This window comes from Carettochelys insculpta, chromosome 6, assembly GCF_033958435.1.
Source record: "Carettochelys insculpta isolate YL-2023 chromosome 6, ASM3395843v1, whole genome shotgun sequence".
In the NCBI taxonomy this organism is placed as follows: domain Eukaryota; kingdom Metazoa; phylum Chordata; order Testudines; family Carettochelyidae; genus Carettochelys; species Carettochelys insculpta.
Window position 1 is genome coordinate 100,315,273 of NC_134142.1, and position 24,619 is coordinate 100,339,891.

At 44.1% G+C, this 24,619-nt stretch overlaps 1 protein-coding gene across 2 annotated transcripts in view; it reads right to left on the reverse strand.

Annotated features, from left to right (window-relative positions):
- NELL1 (neural EGFL like 1) overlaps window positions 1–24,619 on the reverse strand; it is a 465,040-nt gene that overhangs the window by 434,369 nt on the left and 6,052 nt on the right. For both annotated transcript variants that reach the window (XM_074999016.1, XM_074999015.1), the window contains exon 2: window positions 22,424–22,549. In XM_074999016.1, the coding sequence (XP_074855117.1) occupies window positions 22,424–22,549 (126 nt within the window). The remainder of the gene's footprint in view (window positions 1–22,423; window positions 22,550–24,619) is intronic.

Genomic DNA, 24,619 nt, shown 5'->3' on the forward strand with positions numbered 1-24,619 from the left:
TCGCATGTTGCTTCAAACACTCTTTAAGAATAAGATCTGCCTATACTGGAATGCTGACTGATTTTAATATGCAAACCTCCTACAGAGATGATGTCTCATTTTAATTATTGTTTCGGTTTAATGAGTTTTCATTAAATTAGAGGAAGGAGCTATTACCAGGGTGAGCAGCAAATGTTTCAAAGGTAAGTTCCCATGGCTGCACAACAAAGAAGGCTTGAGAAGAGAAGGTGGAAAACAGTATTCTCCTAAATAAACTTTCCTTCTGCTTGATGGAAAAGTACCCTGACAACTTATCTTCCCAGGTTTAAACATGCATGTGTTTCTGTCATTCCAATGTGCATGTGTTTGTAAACTAGTTCTCTTAACAATAGGAGCCTAGTATTTGAAATTAAAAAAATACATCTTCTTTAAAGGGAAACTGTTTCAAATTTCTAAACCCTGAGAAACCAAGATTTTTAAGCCATTAACATACTGGAAAGAAACCACTTATGAAGCCATAGTCTCTCCCCAACCAATAATTTAGTTAGTTTAGTGGATTAATGTCTGTCTTTTCACCCCTGGGAAATTGGTCTAACTTGAGCATCAGCTGGAATGACCAGAATCATATTAATTAAGTAGCTGTCAGAGTCTGAGAGAAATGCCTTTGGTTGCCTCAGCAATATTTCAAAACTGAACTACATAAATCTGGCACACTGGGACACACTGAGCTGTATTTACTCATAAGAGACTTGGAAATGAATACAAAGTAAGGAGGAAAAAAAATAACCACTTCTTTAAGTTCCCACCAACAAACGATCCCTGCGGGACAGAGCTGAGACACACTAGAAGAATGTTATGGAGAAGTCTGCATTGCAGGTGCTAGCACTTGTTTAGGTACATAGAGGGCTTCAAATCTCTAGAGCCCTCACTTTCTTTCTCCTCACATGAACTAATGACAACAAACAAGCACTTCAGCAGCGACAGAATCCATACATGCTGTCAACCAGAGGACCTGGATAGTCGGATATACCACAAAATGACATGGTGTTCAAACCTTGAGAAATCAAGATGGAATAAAAGAGTTCTAGCATAACCACAAGCAATTAACTAATGTGGGGCTTACTAGTATTTTCCTTGCCTAGGTCCACTTTATTGCCCACCTGCTACTTATGCATCTGAGAGTTTCAGAGATTTTAGGTGGCTGTCGGGCTTGTCTTTTGAACAATGGGGTTATGCTTTTGTTTGCTTGTTTTCCCCTAAGTTACTAGGACTGAAGTCAAATTTATTTAGGGCAGATGCAACTGTTTGATCTCTTAAATGACTACACTTCTGCCAGTGAAAATGCCTGAGAAGTCATAATACCACTAAAAGCACATCTTCTGCTCTTAAATTACGTCAGCTAATCAAATTACATGCTTTGTTAGCTAATTAGTTCAGGACTCGTTGATTATAAGGTCTTTCGCACTGCTTATCTGTACAGCCCACAAGGTACAGTTGCCTTATCATTGCAAAAGCTAAATGTTGCAATTATTGTTTTCCAGCTTTGCACAAGAGTATTTAAAGAGCATTATGGAAAGCAGATGGTGCCCTGGCAACACAATCACAAGAACTATCAGCAGTCACTGGCAATGTATCCAACACCAAGAGAAGGCAGTCATTTCCAAGGTTTGTTACAGATTTACTATCCTTTTCACAGAAACACTGTTTGGGATTTAATTTAGAATACGATAAACATTAACGTCACTAAACACTCAGGCTACATCCACACTAACCCCTTCCCTTCAGAAGGGGCATGGTAATCAGTGAGTTGGGAAGATGCTAATGAGGCACTGCCATGAATATGCAGTGTCATTAGCATAACGGTGACCATGCACACTTCGAAAGTGCTGCTTTTGAATTGCATGCCACCCATATAGATGGGGGCCCTTCGAAAGGACCCCCCCGGACATTGAAAGCCCCTTCTTCCTATTTGGTTTAAGGAAGAAGGGGCTTTCGATGTCCGGGGGGTCCTTTCGAAAGGCCCCTGTCTACATGAGCGGCGCGCGATTCAAAACCAGCACTTTCGAATCGTGCACAGCTCCCGTTATGCTAATGAGACACTGTATATTCATGACAGCGCCTCATTAGCATCTTCCCAACTCACTCATTTCCATGCCCCTTCCGAAAGGGTGGAGCTCATGTAGATGTAGCCTGAGACACTGAAAATTCTGTCTGTAGTCTGGCTTTCTGCCAAGGAAACCTGGTACCTCCCCTCCAAATAACTCTAAAAAACATTTTCAGATAAACTTGACTTTATGACTTCACAGTTTCCTGGCTTGACTACATATGGGCAAGAAATAAAGAAATTATGTTTTTAAATAGGCACATATTTTAAGGGCATATGCTGGTGTAACTGCCCACAGGCAGACTCAAACTTGGGACTCTAACTTGGGAGCTTAGTGCAGGAACCTCTATAGTTTGAACTAAAAGCCAGCTTCCTCTCAGCTAAGGCTGTAGAGGAGGCTCATTCTTTTAGTGTATGCAGTCTAAATGCCTCTCTACATGGGACAGTGAACCACACCCAGTAGGTGTGTGGGTTACCCTAGCAGGTATAGATAAAAAGACAACAGAAAATAGTTTAAGAAACAAAAAAGCATCCCCACTAGGCTGAAATGCTCAATATCACAGTGAAAGGCAATAAACACCATCCTATACAATGGATGTTACTAACAGGATGACATCTCCTCAGAAGCTGATAGCAAGATTTAGAGCTTCTATAGTGGTTCATGATTCCAATGTGAACATTCAGGAGAAATCCTGCTTGCCTTCCTTGGGTAATTAGTCACACTGCCTGGGGTTTCAAAAGAATACAAGACACCCTAATCCCACCGATACTTGGGAAGTTGGGTAAAGTGTAGTCTAAGAGTCAGTTTCCCCATCTATAAAAGGGAGATTACAATATTTAATGCGTAACAGAAGTGGTCAAAGAGACAAATTAATTCATGACTGTAAAGGGTTTTAGGTGCTCAGATAGAAGGTCCTGTATTATTGTTAACAACAAATAAATTCTGTTTTCAAACTTACATTATTTGAAAAATAGAAAGTCTCTACCTCCCTCTCCACATCAGTTGTCTATCCATCTGTCTCCTGACAAAGCTGATTAAAAATGGGTTAAGCCAAAGCCACCGAAATCAATAGGCTTCGGCTCGGACCCCTAAGAAGTTCAAGTATTATTTAAAATTGCTGTAAAGCTTAGGTCCCCTAGCCAATGACAAAAGCTGCTTTTTGTTTTGTGTTGGTACAGTGTCCCACACAAAGACAGTACTTGCTCCCCAGGGAATTCATTCTATTGAATTACCACAGAGATGAATTTGGTCCAAGCTGGTAAGGAATCTACATCACTCCATTTTATGGTCCACATGCACTACTCATTTATGCCCCCATGCAATACCATTCCAGTCAAGAGGATTACAGCAAGCGTCCATCAACACACAGTGTAATCCCCAAGTAGTAAGGCTCAGTCCTGTAATTGGACCTGTTCACACCCTTGTATTTGCACAAATCTGAACCTCAGTGAACTCATCAACTCTTCCAGCAGAAGATCCCTGAACTTGGGTGCTGGCAAACAAAGCCCTCAGTCTTTCATAATATGTGTTTATCTGAAAACATTAAGTCTACACAGGTATTTTCTTAGGCCCTGATCCACCAAAGCTCTTAACCACATAAATAGTCCCACTGAAATCAAAAGGGGTCAGAAGGGAGTCATATGTTTGAAGTTAAAATTGTATGCTGTAGTCAGTCAGGTTCTTAATGACCTGACATTTTAAAATACTTTTAAATCACTTTTTAAAGGATTTTATTTCATCTTAAAGAAAATCCATAACACTATTTCATTTGCCACATTTTCTTTGCATATTTCTGATAGAATATGTTTTATACAAATTTCTCCTATAATTTCTTTACATCACGACACAATATTTCTTCAGCAATTGAAGCCCTGGATTGCTTTGTTTTGTTAACTACATTATCATTGCTTGAAAAGTAATATGTGTTGATACTGATGCATCATTTCTGCAGTGTGCCTCTGTACAATTATTTTTTTTAATTCAATATCCTCTGTGTGTCTTTGTGGAGCGCTGTTAAAAGAGACATCCTGAAAGAATACAGCAGTGTGTGTATTGGGAACGTGGGTATACTCTCACATGCATTTATATATTCTTTCAGGATCTATCTTTGTACTACATTCCACAAAGAAACAGAAAGAATCAAGCAGAGCCAACACACTTAGTCATTCTCTGTAAGTTATTATATGAATTATTTGAGAGATTTAAGAATTTTCAAAAGTGTCACAACAACAACTGTTTTATCTTTTTACACCATAATTATGATTTGGAGCATTGCTTTTCTTATTTCATCCAAGCACACCACAACTCATGAATAAAATATGACAAGTTTGATAGCATCCATTGCTGCGGGTTCATCCGTAACAGCAGACGTGCTCAGGGTACTAAGCACTCCCTTTTGCTCTATAAGCCTTTGTTTCTGAAAATAGGCTTTTATTTAAATAGAACTGCCACATGTGTACCCCCTACCACCTTGTATTTCTTGCCTTTAGCAATAACACCAGCGCTAATGTTGACTGACTTTTTTTTAATGCACATTTCAAGACAATAAGGACTGCATCAAACTAGAAAGACAGACCATCTCATCTGCAAGCAAGTGCTAACAGCACATCGAAAACATTAAACATACTGCTGCTGTCAAATAGCACAACCTCTAAATATGTGGCAATACAGATGTTAATTTCATACTGGCTACATAAATAATTACACAAAGATAATCTTTAGCTACTTGCTTCATTTCCCCAACCACCACTCCCACTACTTCTCACAAAAACCACTGTAACAAACACCTTCCTAATGTCTTGCCTCCAGAGCTAGCCTTATACTCTTCTTAGAAAGCAACATTCCAAATAAAAGGACAGTACCTCAGGTTTGCAAATCATGAGCATTTCACAAATAAATTCTTTTAAGGTTCTGTGGCTTCATTTTCTGAGCCAACAGAATGAGCACCAGTATATAGCTCCACAGAACTAGAAAAATCATGACTAAAAATTATCTTTTTGCAAATCTTGGTTTGCTTATTCCATTCCCTCCCTCCACAAGAGTTGTGATTCCAGAGTACACATTATGACGTGTATGTTAAAACCATGGGGAGAGAGGCATTTCTGTGTTTAAATTGCTCATGAGCAGGCAAAGATTATTTGATGGTTGAGATCCAATCCTGCATTCTTTGCACATCCAAAACACCCTTTGATTTTGCTCAGAGAGTGGATATTCAAGATCTGAGAATCTCAAGAATGAAACTTAATAAATGCAACAGTAGGACCATCAAAACTTGTCTATACTAGGACCAGAAGCCTGCGCCCAGTGAAGTCAATAGGAAGATTCCTAGCTTCAAAGAGTAATTTCCTATAAGTACTGGAAGGGATGGACTTGATAAACTATTTGGTTTGTAGGTGCTATGATTCTGTTTTCTCTTCTTCTAGCTCAAAGTACCAATGGGCCATTCAATTGTAACTACATAAGAAATGAATGAAAAAAGTAACTATCTTTTGGAAAACCAAAAAGCAGATGCTCAGCGACAGCTTTGGTTGCTGCCATACAGCGATGTGGAACTCCCTCAGAAGCTTCTGGAATTACACAATTACCTTTGGTCTTCTAGCAGCTGCACTCTTAGGCTACATCTGCACTAGAGTGCTACTTCAAAGTAGCATCTTTCAAAGTAGAGACATCGAAAGATGCTACTTGGATGCAGAGTGTCTACACACACGCTGGGGCTGGTGCCATCGATGTGCAACATGGAAGTAGTGACACAGCACGTTGAAAGGGGCCACCCCAGATGCGGAAAGGGAGCATCCACATATGTAGGTGGCCCCGTTTGAAATAAGGGGCCAGGATAGGCTGCAGATGAGGTCTCAAGGCAGACAAGACCTTCTGGGGCTGCAGCAAGCCGCACCCTTAAAAGGCCCCTCTCAAACACACTTGACCTGCATTGCGTGAGGCCTGCGGAGTTGCCACAAGCCCTGCAGATTCAGAGCCCACAGACACGAGCATGGAGCAGCAGCAGCCTGATGACCGCCTGAGGAGCAAGTGCCCTGCTATCCGCAGCATGGACGGCCAACCAGCAGCTCCTGGAAGAGGAGTCCCCACCCCCAGGGGTTGAAGGGGACACCCCAGACTATCGGGCCCGCCTTGCCCCCCTACCCCCGGGTGCCCTGCCATCTCTGGAGCCACCCCACCAGTTCCGAGTGGTGGGAGCGACTCATCATGAGGGAGTGGGATGATGACCAGTGGCTCTGGAATTTCCAGATGCAGTGATATACCTTCTTGGAGATCTGCCAGCGGCTGTCCCCCACCCTGAGACACCAGGATGCGGCACACCCTCCCCGTCGAGAAGAGGGTCACGGTAGCTGTCTGGAAGCTGGCCACTTCAGACAGCTACCGCGCCGTGGGACACCAATTTGGTGCGGACAAGGCCACACTTGGGGTCATTGTCATGGAGGTAATGAGGCCCAGGCACACACCCACTGGGGGTGGGGGTCTGGGTGTGCCACACACACTGCACACACTCTCACAGGTGCCCATGTCCCCTCCCCACAGGTGGTATGCACCGAGTGCCCTGCTTCTGAAGAGGGTCATCCTCACCAGCAACCTGGACGAGGCCATCATGCGCTTTGCCACACTGCGGTTCCCGAAATGCTTCAGGGCCCTTGACGGGACCCACGTTCCCATCCATGCCCCGGAGCACAGCAGGGGACAGTACGTAAACTGAAAGGGCTACCACTCAGTGGTCCTGCAGGTCATGGTGGACAGCTGGGGCCAGTTCCAGGACATATATGTGGGCTGGCCCAGTTGGACTCACAACATGCAGGTCTTTCACAATTCAGTTCTGTGCCACCAGTTGGAGGCAAGGACCTACATCCCCCGGAGGGTGATCCCACTGGGGGACACCACTGTGCCCCTCTACCTAGTGGCCAACACGGCATACCCGCTCCAGACCTGGCTCATACGGCCGTACATGGGCCACCTCACCACCATCCAGGAGTGCCAACAGACAGCTCAACCATGCCTGCCAGGTGGTTGAGTGCACCTTTGGCCACCTGAAGGGACGGTGGCACTGCCTCCTCGCCCACCTGAACATGGGTATCCACAATGGGCTACAGGTTGTGGGCACCTGCTGCATGCTGCACATTATGGAGTGTAAGGGGGAGGCCTTTGTGCAGTAGTGGGCGGTAGAGGCTGGCACAGGCTATCCCCAGCCAGCTGCCACCCCTAGCCACCAGGCCATTCAGGCAGGGGTCCACGTTGTTAACCGGTGGCCGGGTAATGTGCGGTGAGGTACTCCCCTGGGTCCTAAGCAACCCAGTTTTTTACTGTTAGAGCAGGCAGCTCCTAGCACTCTCACCCACGGCCAGGCTGTAGTAACCAAAGGGTTAAAGTTCTTTTTGTTGTGCCAGCTGTGTTGTAGTGACAAAAGGATAACCGGGTCAGGCTCAGAGCTTAACTAGTTACAAGTTTATTAAGCTACAGTTATAAGCGTGCGGTTACAAAAGGCTATTGTTTACTTCTTATACGCTAGCAAAGTACAGGTGTTAACAAGTTACGTTACAATCCAATACAAAGATATCTGTTACCATCTAACACAATGATATCTTGACACAACGACATCTAGTTACAGAGCTCTAATTCTTTAGCTGTGCACAAAAAAAGTCGGAGACCTAGCATGGGTGTATCTTACCCTCTCTGCGTCTTTCGATACCAGCGTAGCCAAGCCGGATCGGTCACTCAATTCCGCGGAAAGACGAATACGAGGTTGGGCGTCCCCAGTTGTGGACCTCGGGAGGCAACCACCTGACCCGACCAGCAGGTAGTTGGTGGAATGCACTCAAAGTTAGAGTTCTGCTGGGCTCATCTTTTATACCCCTTTGGGTTACGTATTCTCTTTCTTATCTATGGTGCCAGATCATACTGGTCTGTCTTTGTGACACCAGTTTGTTACAAGGGCATTTCTTACTTAATTTGCACTTGTAAGGCAGGAGATAAGCAATTTGAGAGTACAGGACATTCTTTTGTGTGGGCGGGGGACTTCCCCTTCTGGGGTGGTTGTGTGGTCATCATATTGATCAATGCCAGCTGGGGTGATTTCCTGAGGGTCCCCCCGCCATGTTGATAGTTTGGCCTGTTAGCCCTCTACCTGTACTTTCTGCTTCTCAGGGTCACGATGAGCTAGCACATGTGGGCCTCAATGAGGGCATCAAAGACTGTGCTGTCAGCAGCCATTTCCGTGCCCTGTGTGCTCCTCAGTGGAGGGGTGGGGGGGCAGCGAGCAAGCTGGCTTGTAAGGGGGAGACTTTGTCTGGCTACACACGTCTGGGAGGCCCTGCAACAGTACTTCAAACAGGGGCCCCAGTAAACACCACCCCAGCCAACCCCAGTGGGCTTCCTGCACTCTACCCACCTGCACCCCCGCAAGCTACCCTCCACCCCCCACACGTTACCACCCCCCGCCCCCAATGAGCACACAGCACACAACATGCCTCAAACATCAACATTGCAGAAAACTATGTACATGAGGGGAGGCCAACTATTTACAGGAGGGTGAGGGCCCCAGATGGCCCAGATGCTGGCGTGTCATTCTGGGGCAGGAGTAAAGGGAAGCGACCCCCGCAAGTTCTGGGTTCCAGCCCCCACCCCCCTTGTCCGGGGTCCCCGGCAGGGCCAGGTGGGGGTGGGGAGCACAAGGAGATAAGGCTGGGAATCGGCCCCAGACCAGTGGTCTGGCCCAGTGGGCCCCTCACCTGGGGGGCTGGCAGGTGGGGCCATGGTAGGTAGGGCAGCAGGAGGGGCAGCCAGACCACCAGCTCCCAGTACAAAGCCGCCAGGTCCTGGAAGGTGACCATAAGGTCCCCGCCATGCTGCTCGGTGCCAGGCAGCCTCCCCCTCCTCAAATCGGAGATGCCACTCCACCGGTTCCACCTGGCGTTGGACAGAGGTGGCAATGTGGGGGTCCTCAGCCAGCTGTCACTGGTTCCGACAAGAGCAGGACCATCTCAGTGCCAGTAGTTCCTCCTGGCAGCCACCATCCAATGCCTCCCAGGGGGCTCTCCAGGACCTCAGATGCAACAAGATTCTTCTGATCCTCGGATGGTGCAACTGCAGAAACGTGGAGAAGGGAGAGAAAGGCCATGAGTACCAAGCCCTGCCCCATGGCCCACGCCCCCCATCCCCCTGCTGGCATTGGGTCTCTGTCCCCTGACCCCCATCTGTGGGTTTGGTGGCCCTGTGGGCAGCCCCTTTGTATGGTCCACCCCCCTCCCCTCACCCCCCAGGGGTGGGGTGTGGCGCTGTATGTGGGAGTATGTGCCAGTGCTGATAGGCACTGGCAGCCATGCCACCATCCTGGGGCCATAGTCTGGCTCGACCCAGGGAGGGTGGGGTCTGCCATGGGTGTGGGAAGCCCCAGATCACATATGGTGCCTCTTCCCCATGCCCCAGGAGTATGTGCCCTGTGGAGTACGTACCTGAAGGTACACCGCCAAGGTCAGGGGATGCCTGGCTGGAGGTGCAGGAGGGGAGGTCGATGACCAGCTCCCCCTCCACACTGGACCAGTCTGCTGGCTCTGTGTTGTCTCAGGCTCTGGCCCTGCAGAGGCAGGACTGGCCTCCCGTATTGGCTTCTGCTCCATGAGCTGCTGGGGCTCCTCAGCCGCGGTGTCGAGGAAGGCTGGGGCATGGGGATTGTGTCCTGGTGGCGCAGGATAGCCCTAAGCTCCCAGTCATAGGGGCAAGCAGCAGGGGGTAGCTCCCGACCAGCTGGCTGTGTCCCAGGCTGGGCGTAACCCTGCTGCAAATCCTTGACCTTACTCCTGACATGGTCAGGAGTGCGGGCAGGGTGATCCTGGGTGGTCAGGCCCTCGGCCAGCTGGGCGAACACAGCTGCATTCCGCCACTTGGTCTGCATTATGCGGAGCACCTCCTCCTCACCCCAGAGCCCCAGCAGGTTGTGGAGCTTAGCATTGACACAGGAAGGACCCTGCTTCTTCCCCCTGCCCCTGGGTGCACTCGCAGGGGAAACCCTGTGGCTCCTCACCTGCTCGGGTGCTCGTTCTGCTGCTCTCAGCTGTGCTGGGGGTCATGCTGAGGCATGCAGAGACAGCATGTATTGGGACTGCTACCTACATGCTCTCAGCTTCCTGCCACAGGGTTTCCTGGTCTGTGTGGCTTTAAGAGCCACTGCACGCACTGACCATAGAGCCCACAGGGGCTGGGCAGCATGTCTCCATGTCCTAGCTGATTGCCACCATGGTGGACCTCACTATTTCATTGTGGACATGGAGAGTCTACACATATTCTTTTTTTTCGACGTTAGACATCGAAGTAGCACGCTATTCCTATTTTCTCATTGGGATAGTGATTTCAACATCTCCGCACCGAACACTGATTTCAACTTTAAAGTAGCGCACGGTGAGCCTTGATGCGACACCTGCTACTTCAATGTTGTCTCTTCTACTTCAATATAGCCAGCTAGTGTAGACACGGCTTTACTGATCTGACAATTCATGAACAAGCTCTATTCCAATGGATGGCATATGTCTAAATTTCTTTTCTGTAATTTTTGAAGCACTACATTTGTGTCCAATCACTTTCCCTTTGCAACCAGTTATATAATGTTGCATCATGCCTTAAAAACTGACAACACGATGACCTAACTTTAGCGATTTGCTAAAAATGAAAAATAAACATCCCGTCTTCTCCCTCACATAGTGAACAATTTACCATTTCGAGTGGAAAGACTGATCCGTTTTTTTGGCTGATAAGGAATACTCAAAAAGTAGCATCTAATTTTTATTCCCTTCAGGTACTTCAAGTTAGCACATTTCCCCACCACACAGGAAATTACCTGCGTCTACCTAGAATATTATGCTTTGATTATAGCATAATCTGTTAAAGATGCACAATGATTTAACTATTTTTATCTATAAATTTTATTAAATACCGTCAACTTACCTTTTTGTGTATGGTATTGCTCTCCTTTTAGAAATGACTAAACAAAATGCGATATGAGTAGAATTCTCTCCATCAACTAGATTTAAATAAACTCCTATTAACATGGTTTTGCAAGTGTCAGCAGTCCCCTGCAACATTTGGAGCCTAATTACAACTGTTGTGGGTGCTAATGCACAAGAACAAAAGTGACATCTATCACCTCGTTGCCTAAGCTGAGCATGAGACTATCTTACAGCCAGGACTAATGTAGTAGAGAGCAGTACATTGTCTAGTGAAGACCTGACAAAACTGACCACAGATAGCTCTCCAGTCTCTTCCTGACAAAAAGAATAAGGAGGAGCCCATGGAAAATGACCTCCCATTGACCCCGTCACATAGATGCCAGAGTAACTTGACCTATGGTAAAAAAAAAAAAAAAGCAACAAAAGCAGTCCTGTAGCACTTTAAAGACAAATAATATAATTTATTAGGTGATGAGCTTTCATGGCACAGACCCACTTCTTCAAATCCAGAAAATTCAGGATTAAAGCACTTTAAAGTACTACAAGACCGCATTTTTGCTCTTTAGTTTTGTTTTTTGAAGATACAAACTAATGCTTGCCTCTCTGTGACTACAGGCCTAAAGTAGATAGAGATCAACTTCAGCTACATTAGTCACAACGCTGGAGTTGCACATCTTAGGTTCACTTATTTTAGTAGCATAGATCTATCCTGAACCTTCAAGCCATTTTCCTTTTAGGCTAAGTCTATTCTGGCAATTGAATGAAAAATATTTTATATTCCAAAAGGTGTTAAAAAAAGTTGGAAAACAAAAATTTTGCTTTAAGTGCCAGCGTGAACTTCTGCAGACCATGCTAACCCCACTCATTAGGAGTAGAAGGTACTTTGTCAGCAAAAGAACTGACAAACAGCTGCTACGCAGCCATGTTGCTAAAAGCTGAGTAGTGTAGACAAAGCTTTAGTAGTACTGAGGGCTCACCTACACATGACGTTAACCTGGAATAAAACAGTGTATATTTAAAGTTGATCAACCACTGTAAATGAACTCCCTGTTTATACACTGCTAACATTCTTTTATTCTGAAATAAGAGACTCCAAACACTGAAGTTAACTAGGAAAAGCTACCCTGGAACACTTTTCCATGTAGACAACTCCTTACTTCCTCATCAACAAGGATCCAGTTCTCTTTTTGACTTACACTGGTGTAAATCAGGTTATGTCAATGGACATACATAGTTTTACACCTAAGAATAAGGCCCATAAGAACTATTTGGCCATGTAAGCGTTAGTCACTGGGCAATATTCACCCCCAATGCCACGGACAAGCTCAAGGCTGATGCATCTTTCAAGTCCCAGTTCAACCCATTTAAGCATAATAATATATATGCCTGCCTCTGTATGAGAATGAACTCCAGCAAGTGAAGAGCAAACAGAATAGATAGAGAGGGGCAAATTAGGATTTTAATATTTTCAGTTGAATAGAATTATTATGGACCAGATTATTATGGGTCAGATCCTGATGTCTTAACTCCAGTTACGTAGTATCTTACACAGTGAGTCACCTCCATTAACTCCAGTGAAGTAAGGAAAATGGAATTGGTCCAGTTTGATTAATAGCATGACAGCATCCCTTTAAGACAAAGACATAACACATTCTGGTTTCATTTTGATGGAGCTCTAAGGAGCCCTGAAAACCATTACTATTAGTTTTATCTAAATTGAACACTTTTTCCTGAAAGACTTGAGCATTCATGCTACCTTTGATATATTGAGATGGAATCTTGCAACTCCCATTAGCAATATTAAGAGTTACCCTTTTGTGTCCTGCTCTGCATCGAGTGGAAAACAAGCATCCCATATTTTCACTATGCTTATCTTTATTAAAAAGTCTTTGTCAACAAATTGCTAGAGAAGTTCACAGCTTTTAGCATATCAGAGAAGCACTAGCTACAGAAAGGCCTCTCCTTCCCATATATACCACCATATCAATGCAGACAGACAAGCAGCAAAATTATTGTCCCACAGGAAAGAAGAAATAACTGCCAAGGACAGTGGCAACGTATGATCAGAGTTCTCTTGTACCTAATGCAGACATGCTCGGGAAACACAAAATACTTCAGATAACAGAAAGAGACAGCACAGCAATATTTTCACCTCTCCTGCACATGTCCCCAGGTAGAAACCAATCATTTTCATTTAGTGTTGCTAAAATTACTGGGTTGAGATTTTATTTGGAAACTGATATTTCATGACTATTGAAAAGCTCCCTCCTGTAGCCAGACAGAATCCCCCTGCTCTACTCCATCTTACCCCTCTTAGGTGCCTCAGAGCACACAGGACAGGAGGAAATAGCACAGTCTTTGATGCCTCAGAGCACAGATGTGCTGCCTCATCACCACCCTGGACAACAGAAGAACACAGTAAGAGGGCTAACAGGCCAGCCGATGACCAAAGGGCCTCAAACTGCCCTTGGCTGGTACCGATAATTGATACGCCTACACATCGTCCCAGGAGATGAATCTCACACCCATTCGAAAAGAATGTTTGTCTTAATGATTTAGTTATCTCTATCTTACAAGTGTAAATCAAGTCGCAACTCCCTTGTAAGAACTGGCGTCACAAAGGCAAACCAGTACAATTGGCACCTTTAGATAAGGAAGAGCGTACATGACCCAAGGAGTATAAAGAAGGGTCCAGCAGCCCACTCTAACTGAGCTCCAATTACCTATACCTGCCGGTCGGGTAAGGTCATTGCCTCCCGAGGACCCAGAGGACACCCTCCTCGTACTCTTCTTCCTGAGGGATTGAGTGAACGACGCTGGGTACGCCGGAGTCGGAGGACGTGGGGTGAGAATTATACCTGCAATGTACTTTTGTGCAAATTTAATAGTAAGAGCTCTGTAAGCTAAGGCGTTTTGTCCTTATACATGTAACTTGTAATCTAATTGGTATGCCATATGTATCATCCTACTCGTAGTTAAGAAGATATAACAATAACCTTGTAACTGCTAAGATTCTTATTTCTGCCTTTTAATAAATAGTAACCATTTAAGGTTCAGCCTGACTCCTTTCAGTTACTGTAACTCAGCCGAACACAAAGAACCCCAGCTGGTTTGGCTATATTAGCATGGTCAGTGGTAAGGTGCAGCGAGAGCTGAGCACCAAGTCGTGTTGCCTCCACAGGACAGACTCCTGGGGCACCCATCACCACCCTGGCTGCCCGCTGCAAAGGGACAGTCTGTCATAGCAGTTAAAGACTCGGGTGAAATAAGGCTTACAGACCACTCATTATCCAGCCATCGGCTAACACCTCCCCACCAATTAACCACATGAAAGTCTACAAGAGGCCTAGCTCTTAGCTTCCTTAGCTTCCAGCCAGCCAGCTTTGCAAAACAAAAACAAAAAAATAATACTAAAGGAGTACTTTGCTGCCATAAAAAAATCATTTGAAATGCCAAAAATTGAATTGCTTGCTAGCGATGTCACTCAAAGCTGGAAATTGCATTTGTTTACAGATCTGGCAAAACTGTAAGTCACCTAACTTTCAAAGTATTACATAGCTGTACCCAGTGCCATACCTTCCAACCAGACCAAACTCTGGCCCCAGCACACAGCCATGTATTCAAGGTATGTGCTGGGAACTACTTCCAAGGCCTCAGAAGTCTCCATTCTACTTGAGCCTCCAAACAATCTAAATGCCCCTTTCCCCTCACCCAATTGTCCCATCAAATCTTATAGCCTGATAGCAAATAGAGTGGCACACAAATAACTGCCTTGGAATCTAGTGCACATACTCCCCAGATGTTGCATTCCCATCCCAGCCAGCATACTTGCACTGGTCAGTGAGAATGGGTCAGGTCACTCCTACAGTGCTACAGTTTAGCTGCCAGAAATGAAGAGACAGAGATACGATTAGCATTCTCGTTATCCTATCATCAAGAGACGTTAAGGGTCTCTTTCTTAAGCTACCAACAGGGTTGCCAGATGTCAGGTTTTCAGTGGGAATGCCCAGTTGGAAAGGGACCCAGATGGTTCCAGTCAGTCGCACAGTAGGGCTATGACAGGCTCCTTGCCTGCCCTGGCTGTGCACGATTCTCACAAGTAATGGTGTGCCCTTGCTCCAGCTCCTATGGGCAAGGGCAGCCAGGGGGCTCCACCCATCCTCCCCAACCTAAGTGCCTGCTTTTGTAGCTTCCATTGGCTGGGAGCTGGAGGGGGCATGTGCCACTGTGGCCGGGAGCTGCCTGAGGTAAACGCCGCCCAGAGCCTACACCCGAGCATCCCTTCTCCACCCCCCATTCCCCAACCCTCACAGCCTTGATCCCTCTTCTGCCTTCCAAGCCCCTCCATTCCTGCCTACACCAAACCCCTCAACCCTAGCCCAACCCTAGAGCTCACACCCCTAGCCAGAGCTTCCACACACACCGCTCCCCCACCCCTTGACCCAACCTGGAGCCCCTGCCACACTCAGTACCTCTCATTTCTGACCCCCTCCCCACCCAGAATGTGCACTCTGATCCCAGAGCCCTTTCCACAACCCAATCCCCTGCCTCAGCCCAGAGCCCCTTCCCACAATCCAAAACCATTGATTCCATCCCTCAGCCTAACCCCCCCCGACACACCCTAAACTCTTCTTTTCTAGCCCCACCCCACCCCCGGAGCCCCCAGTACCAAGCTGGAGCCCTCACCCCTCCTGCCCCCATCCCCCAAAGCCAGTCCAGAGAAAGTGAGCAAATGAGTGAAGATAGGGAAACTGAGAGACAGAGGGAGGCAGAATAGAGTGAGCAGGGGCATGGCCAGGTTCTTCAGATTTCTGCAGATAGAAAGCTGGCAAACCTAACTACCAAGCCTCTTTCATATAGCTCTTATAAAAGAGTGGTGGGGCTCATCTCTCACAGAACTTGACATGACTCAAATGCTGACCATTCCCATGGGGGTTCTTTGGCTATCAGGCCATAGGGGGATATGTAGGCCTGTCTAGTTATTCAGCATGTCATCATTTCTGGGTACTGAAAAAGTTAAAAGATATTTGTCTATTTCCAGAAATTCAGAATGCCATTTAGTAATTATGTTCCAAGCAATCTGCCATATGTAGATGAGTCGTCTCACTTATCCCCTCCTCGTTCTTTGTAAGTACTTTTTTTCTTGAAGGTAGCTAGATTTTTGCAGAGAGAAAAAATATTGCTTTTTGACTTCAGTGACAGAGACTGATTTTACACACACACACACACACACACACAAAAATATACACAGCTCACCAGAAAAACAAACAAATAAGGTTGCTAAGTCAAACACTCAGAAGTCAAGAAATGCCAGAATTAAAGTTTTAATGCTTCAGCTCACAATGTTTAGCTGTTATCCATGAAGGTGAAAATGTATCAGACCAGTTTCATAGCAGTATTATGGTCTGGAAGCAGCTCTATTAAATGGAGCAGACATCAGAAGGCTGGAGGCAGTACAGAGGAGAGTTTTTAGTAGATGGCATAGATAAACTGGAATGATTTTAAGACAAATGAAGAAGTAGAGAAGTAGAGTAGGATGTAGGAGTATACAAGATTGGCTGCAATCAAAGAGATTACAACGGTGAAGGGACAGCAGAAGACAAATGATAAGACGCTAAAGAAAAGAATGCAATGCAACCAAGGTCATTCAGACCTAGAGGCTGACCACTGATTATACCGTGGAATATCACATGCAGGCACACGACCAGGCTGAGCTTAATGGAGAAACAAACCACGAACAAGAATGAATGATGCTGCTGTACAGCTCCTTATGTCTGTAATGAAGCTTTCAAATGAGAGGAATTAAAATTGTCCATACAACCTTAATTCAGGCCCCCTTCTACATATGCATTATGACAGACTTGAATGACAATCACATTTTTCTTCACAGGATTCCTTCCTGCTTCAGTGCAAAGGATGGATGCTATTCCCTTAATAAGCAAGTATGCACTATTTTGTTTTCTCCCCCGGGTTTTATATATAGCATACTATTTAAAACCTGCTCTGGAGTGGAATTAATAATTTCCCCGTGGACTTGGCTATGGTGTTTATGACTCAGTGCTTTGTAAATATTAATTGATTTTCATAACACACCTGTGAGGTAAGGGTGATATTATCCCAGTTTTATAGAAGTGAGGCACAGAGAGGTCAGGGACATTCATTAATTTTGGATGCCCTATGGGAGATGTCTAGGACTTGGTTTTTCAAAATACTTATTATATAGCACTGTATATGTTCAAAGCACAGCTCTCATTGACTTCAGTTGCAGCTGTGCTACTCAGCACTTCTTTAAATCAAAATTCAGACTATTTTGTTGGGCCTCCAGAAAATGAGGAGCACATAATTAGTGACCACATTTGAAAAGTTTGGATTAAGCAGCTTGCTTAGCTGGAGCATCATAGAGGAAAACTCTCTCAAGGGCAAGGATTCACCACGATGAAATCTACCTATCATCATCATGAAAGTATCACAGTCCACCACCAGCCTTTTCATACACATCTATTCCCCTGCCAGGCTCCAGGTCCAAGTATTGGCCCTTCTGCATTTGCGTTATGCAGTCACTTCCTGTTCAACAGTACTGGGGCAACAGCAGGGGATTCATCCCAGCACTCACACCTGATCTCATACAATGATAGTCCAGCTTCATTCCTGTAGCCTGGACTAGTACCTAATAAAAAAATCAATCAATCAGTCTGGGAGGATGATAAATAAGCAGCCAGGTAACATTTAGGGGTTCTCAGGAATAGAGGATGTTCAGGTGATGTATGGGGCTTGCACATACATAGATTGGCCAACACAAGGAACTACAGGAGATCCAAACACGCTCATGGGGGCAGACCGTCCCAAGATTGTAGCTGCTGCATTTAAGTCTCTATGGAACTAGTGAAAACTGATTCTTTCAATGGCTTGTAACTTAGTCTGATGTGGACGAATTCTTACAAGGATGGCAAATGGCACATCCCTGATACACAGGCCACTTCCCTGTCAAATGTCAAGTCCCTGCTTTGAAGCATGTGTGCATTAGAGCTTTCCACAGATAGATTTTTTTAAAGGATTTCAAACAATGTGTTTTATCCCCGCCTCTAATCTCCTTCGCAGAAACAGCTTAACTGTTTTGGCTGTCACTTTCCCAGAACTCCACCCTGAGTCAGACACCCAGCATGGTACATTCAGCCTGGAAAGTTCACATGTAGAAAAGTTATAAGCCACAGAAAACATGATCTTATAATAGAAAGCATCAGACAACCTTAAATAAAAGTGGGGCTAACTATCCTGGCTATAATACAGAAGGTCTGATTTAGGGTTTCCTCACTGCAAGTATAATGGGCGGGGGGGAGGAGTGAAGGCGACCTAGCACTCCCCTACGTAGAAGGGAAAGAAACTTATAATGCCATATTGCAGCCAGCATTCTATGAGACTACTTTCATGGTTTGCTGGACCAGAACCTTACCATTTTATGCCAGTTGGCACACTAAAGTTATGGGAATAGATATTAGAACCCATGTCTTCTGACTCCCGCTGTAATTCCTTACTCTAAGAGGATGAAGGAGAGAGACAATTTGCAGTAAATTAGTGGTGTGCTCCAACAAAACTAAGCATTTTTAAAAAACTAGGTGCTATTTTCCAGTTATTTTAAGAAGTAGTTATTTTGGGAGCACTGCAGTGTAAATCTGTAATGCTGAAAAAACAATTTAAAATGTTAAATAAAATGAGCACAAAGACCAGTGACTCCAATCTTCCAGTGCCCCATTCTAGTGTTCCCAACTCTCACTGTAATTTACTCTCTAATTTACATTTTGCCTTCCCCTGGAGCTTTATCTGGGAAAAGTATTACTATTTACTTAATACATATACAAATATCAGTTAGTAAAACCAATACAAAACCCACATACATGAAGGAAAGAACTAGAGGAAAACAGAGTTATCCTAAACAAAGAAATAATCTGGTACAAAGTCAAATCATAGTTATAAGTGATATTTTTTAATCTGATGTCTAAGGATCACTAGGAGTCCACAGACCATATCTAAGATTTTCAAATGTGTCCATACCTCCATTCATAAATTTTAGGGCGCCACATTTGGGGGAAAAAAAAAAAAAAAAGAAAAAGAAAAAAACTGAAAACCACTCAAAGGTCAGTCGCTTCATTCAGTGAAAGCGTTTTCAGTCTATTATGTTTATTTGACTTCTCCATCTCATGAAGTGCCAATCACACTGTTGGCTTTTAACACATAATAAACATCCATCCTAGCCCATAGGGAAATGGAAAGAATCTTCTTCAGACCTTATCCAGGAACAAGGAATGCAGCCAAGCACTCTTATGCCAAGATTCCTGTCCCAGACCTAATCCTGACTGAAACTTTATACAGAGAGCAATTCTACCCTAGCCAACCTGCTCAGCTTGAGTATGCACAGAGGAAACTACCCAAGCACTGGGGGTTATCTACAGACATCTTGGGGCAGAATTTTGTTCTTGAGGAGAATTTCAGTTACAAAGAATTAATATACTGACTATCTGAGCCTGAACTTTACTCTTCACTTGCTGTTCCGAATATTTGTTCAGCGTTGCTAGGAATATTTTACCCCAGAGGCGGTTGCATTTCACTGGTGGATGAACTTCATAGCACGTATCATAAGTATCTTAGTTTGAAAAGTTTGTAATCATTTTGGGGATCTTCCAGAACAAAGAGGAAGTAAGATTATGATATTATCCATTAAAATTTATTTTTAATATCAACTGTTGCAAAAAGCCCTGGATTGCACATGCAGATCTTTTTACCCTTTTTTCTTTTTTTAATTCTGCACTACTTGACTGTGAAAATCTATTGTGACAGTTGGTCAATATGTTCTCAATTAACTCCACAAAAAACCACAATGAGAAATTTTAAAATAATTTAAGCCAATTAGGACCTTGCAGTCTGCTGAGGAATGACGTGACTTTTAACACTTTTTGCCTTGATTACTTAGGCAGTGCTCCAACACAAAGCATAAGACAGACTTTTTAGGAATAGTATTTAAAGCAAAACATTTCAGATTTGAAGTTTAAGTTAATGTTTACATTCTAGAGGTTGCTGATAATTCTGGCACCTCAGAATTAGCAAAACCATTTGACTTCACGTCCCAAAAGGAAGTGAACCTGTATAAATTCTCAACATATTCTTCAATAATTTCCCGGTTATAGCACCTGATCTCTCTCTCTCTCATCTACCATATATTTGAGAAAGTTTGTCTGAGTGTGTGTTCAAGAGCTCTTCCTAAACAATATGAGCCAGGACCACCAAATTTGGTATGAAGGTTCCTGTTACCGTAAATTAAAGCAAGGTAAGAGTTTGGCTGCGCCAGAAAATGGATGTGCCTGGAATGGGATTGTTCCTCATAAAATGGAGACAGAGAGAGTTCTCCTGTATAATGACCATATGGGGAAAGCAGGGGATATGGGATGGAAAGCAGGCTCTGTTATACTGTATAATGATCACAGGGAGGCAGCAAGGGGCCATAGGTGTGTACCAGGACAAATGACCACCCCATTGGGGCAGCAGGGGTGGAGAAAGGAACAGCTATTTACCATATATAGTAAACCCTCAATTTAATGGACTAATGGGGGGAGGGGTCATAAGTCCATTACATATGAGGCTTTGCTGCCTGCCCACCCTCACCCAGCTCCCCCAGCCCCAGTTCTCCCTCCACCCAAAAATCAAATAAAAAAGCCAGAGACTCACCAGACTGCCACCACTGGAGGAGCCACTGGACCCCACTACACACAGCTGGAGGGACCCCTCCGCACATGGCTGGAGCTGCCCCGCCACATGAGGCTGGAGGTTTTCTGCTGCGTGCGGCTGGGCCCTCCTGTGAAGCTGGAAGAGTTGCCACTGCTGCCAGAGCCAGCATGTGCTCCTCCCAAAAGGGCTGGGAGGGGTGGGCTGGGGCATGTATACTAGTGCTGTCTGCCCATGTACATGCCCCACCCTGGGTAGGAAGAGCACGTAGTGGCTCCAAGCGGTGGTGGTCCAGGCAGCTATGGAGGGTTCAGCTGCTGCAGACCACAGCAACTGGAAGCAATGCCCCAGTAAGTCCCTTACATTTTGGGGGAGGGTGGAGAGTGGGCTTTAGAATTTTACAGCCCCCCAATTAAGCAAGCTTCAGAAACAAAGGGGGCCAGAGCTGGCAGACAGCTGCTGTTCCTGAAGTCCACTAAATTGGGGTCCATAAAAATCAAGGGTTTACTGTATTTAAGAGAGTTTGCCTATTTGTGTCTGTCTGTCATGCAGTTGGGTGACATGTACCACTCCCTGGATATGTCTGCTGCAACTGTCTTGGCCATGGAGAGGTGCTTCTCACCTGGCACCAAGCTGCTGTGGTAAGAGAGGGCTGGAGCAGCCTGCATACTGAACCCCACATCCCCAGCCCCAGCCCAGGTCAATGATTTAAATGAAGCAAAAACAAAATTTAATTGAGTTAAGGACCCAAGCAAGAACAGGTAAATCTTCTGTTGTACACATTTACCAGATGGGTAAAGAATATGCTAAGTTATAGGTCTGATTGTTGTATCATGTACACTAGTATAAATCATGTATAACTACAGACATTCATGGAATAAAATTAAAGTAAATGATACCAGAATCAGGCCATTCATCCCTCTAAATTTTTACCAAAATAAAAGACCGCCATCCAAGCAACTATTTAGCAAGTGACAGAAAAGTTATACTAAGCTAGGTAAAAAAAATTCTCTGTTCTGCATGTGCAAACATACTATAGCAACTCATTTCTTCTGCTATTGAGGGCTTTAAGTGAGAAGAACTAAAATCCTAGCCACGGTGAGGTCAATGCCAAAGCCACATTAACTTCATGAAGGCCAGGACTTCACCCACTGGTTGCTAAAAAATGATTTCACCACTTGTACATCTTAATACTGAGACTTACATTACTTAAAAAAAAAAAAAAAAAAAGTCTTATTTGTACCATGAATTCATTTACTTTGTGCTCATCACTCTGCTCAGAGAATGAAGAGAAGATATTGCTTACTTTTCTTACACATGCAATTCCACTGAAGTTGACCAAAGACTGGTATATTACTATTGGTGTGCCTCAGTGCATTAATGCTGTCCTCATATCTGTGTACATAACTAGATACGTGCAGGGGAATAATACGAGAGTATTCAACTGAAAGTTAAATATCGGAATGTTTAAAGCCAACCAATAAAATGTGTTCAAATTTTGGGCCTAAACATCACCATTGTAAAAATAGCACTAATATTTCAGCAAAACAACAGAGTACTTTAAAAACAGAAACCATAGCAAAATGCAAGCACAATATGCAGGGAATAAAGTTTTACATTCAGTCTCTTTGTAATTTATGGAGACAGGCTGTCTTTAGTAAATTAAAATGTCTGATTTACCTTGGAATAAAAATGCTTTGTTAGCATGTAGTCCCGACACCTGCGTAATTCCAACTGTTGAGTTCACAAGATCCAGTTCTGCGATAATATCAGTTTGTAAATTGGGATCCATTCCAAATCCTATAACTGTTAAAAAAAATAAAAGCTTAATCAATTTTCATGTTAAATCAAGCATTAAAACTATGAAGACCCACTAGTACACTGTGGGATATGTCCAGATACGATGTACATTACTTAAAAGATAGAAATTCCCCAGGTGTAAAGAAAAACTGTTCTCCATTGACTACAAGTTAGTACCTTTTATTTTTACAGATTTTGCTGCATCCAAGCTAGAATACGGTAAACACGCTACATGTAACATCAGTTTGAGGTAGCAGAACTATCACAATTGAATAAAACTTATCTAGCTACAGTAAAAAAAAAAAAAAAAAAAAGGAACAAAATACAGAGAAAACAGTAGGCAGTGGAAATGAGTAATCCCTTAGACCAGCAATGTTCATATTCACTGAGCTGTACTAAGAACTTTTTGAAGTTTGAATACCTCCCTTCATGATCAATTGAAGTATGCTAGCCTGTGTCTCGCTGCAGCTACCGTCTTATATTAATGGGCTAGGTAAATTCCACCATTCACTGTAAGTTAGATGTAGTATATTTCCCAATTTGGGCAATTCTCCCCACCCATGAACAGCACCCTGATGGCAATGGGCAATATTTGATTTCCACACCATCACTATGCAGGCAAGTGGGTATTCATGCTCAAGTGGTAACAAAGTTGCTGCATGTATTTCATCTCAGAAGTTCAGAATAGCAGCTTGTTCGTAGACCAAAGTAGATATTTAAACATGCAAACAAGGAACAACAGATATGGTAAGAGACCAGCCTGTTTGTTCTTAGAGGAGTCAGTCTAGCAGCATGAAGAATGATGTACAACAACAGATCTATGTCTGGCATGTTCAGCAAAAACTTGTTGCAAAACCCAATCCTCCTCCTAACAAGTCTTGCTACTAACTCAATCCTAGGAGCAGAAGTAGAGTCCTAGAATAAAATCCTGACCCCACTGAAGACAATGACATTGACTTCAAGGGGGCCAGGATTTCACCTCTAATGTACAGCCAGATGGCTTCCACCAGGTGACAGCCAGTTTTATGTTTAACTTCATTCTTGCTCCCTTAGAGCAGTTAGGCAGCTATTAGCCTGGTTTGTGGCTTTAACGGGCCCTCTTAAAAAAAAAACTGTCAGGGTATATAACAACCAAGAAGAAACCAAAAATTTTGCTTATACATCAATTACACCACAAAACACTTTCTTCTCCTTTTTCTTTACTCAGATTTTAAAATAGCCTGGCATATCTTTTGCTTAATGTAGGTGACAGCCCTTCACAAAATGCATGGAGAGTAGCAAAAGCTTTTGAAAAGGAAACTAGAAAGTGATTTCTTTTAAACTCACTCCAAACAGTAGCAATCTAAGATGCTGTGCATCTTCGAGGCCTGGACACACTGACAAGGAAGACAGAACTTCAGAAAAACACTTTAGCTTGCCTTATTATGGATATTTAGAGCATGCTGCCTTTATGCTTTCATGTTACTGTAAGAATCAACTGTTCCACAAAAAATGAAGACAAATGGAATGAACCTGAACAAATCACCCCTATGATATAAGCCCTGATATACAGGGAAATATGGAAATTCTGCAACAACAGGCCCTATGGTTCTCACTAGTTTAATCCAGACCACATGCTCAGAAACAACGTTAGAATTCCAAAAATCTTTGATGCCTCTTTCAGACCAGCACTGCCCCCATTCTGTGACAGAGTTCACTACAGACTGTGGCAACTATCTTCCATAATGTGCACAGCTAACATTCCTAATGCTGAACCAGCTCTTCTAAGCGCCCGAACAAGTTTCGCTCCATCTAGCTAAACCCACTACTAAAACTCTTTTTTAAAAATCCAGCTACCTCTGTTTGTCCAAAATGGAGAGATAAGAATAATAAATGGTAATGCTAAAGCTTATGTTAACATAGTACATTTCATCACCAAGTCTCTGTCTACATGGCACCGTAAGCTCAAAATAAGCTATGCAATTTGTGCTATTCAAATTGTGTGGTTTATTTCAAATAGATTTCAAAATAAAGCCCTATTTCAAGGCACCCCTGTACTCACAGGCTACAGTTACATGACAGGAATCTGTTGACAGA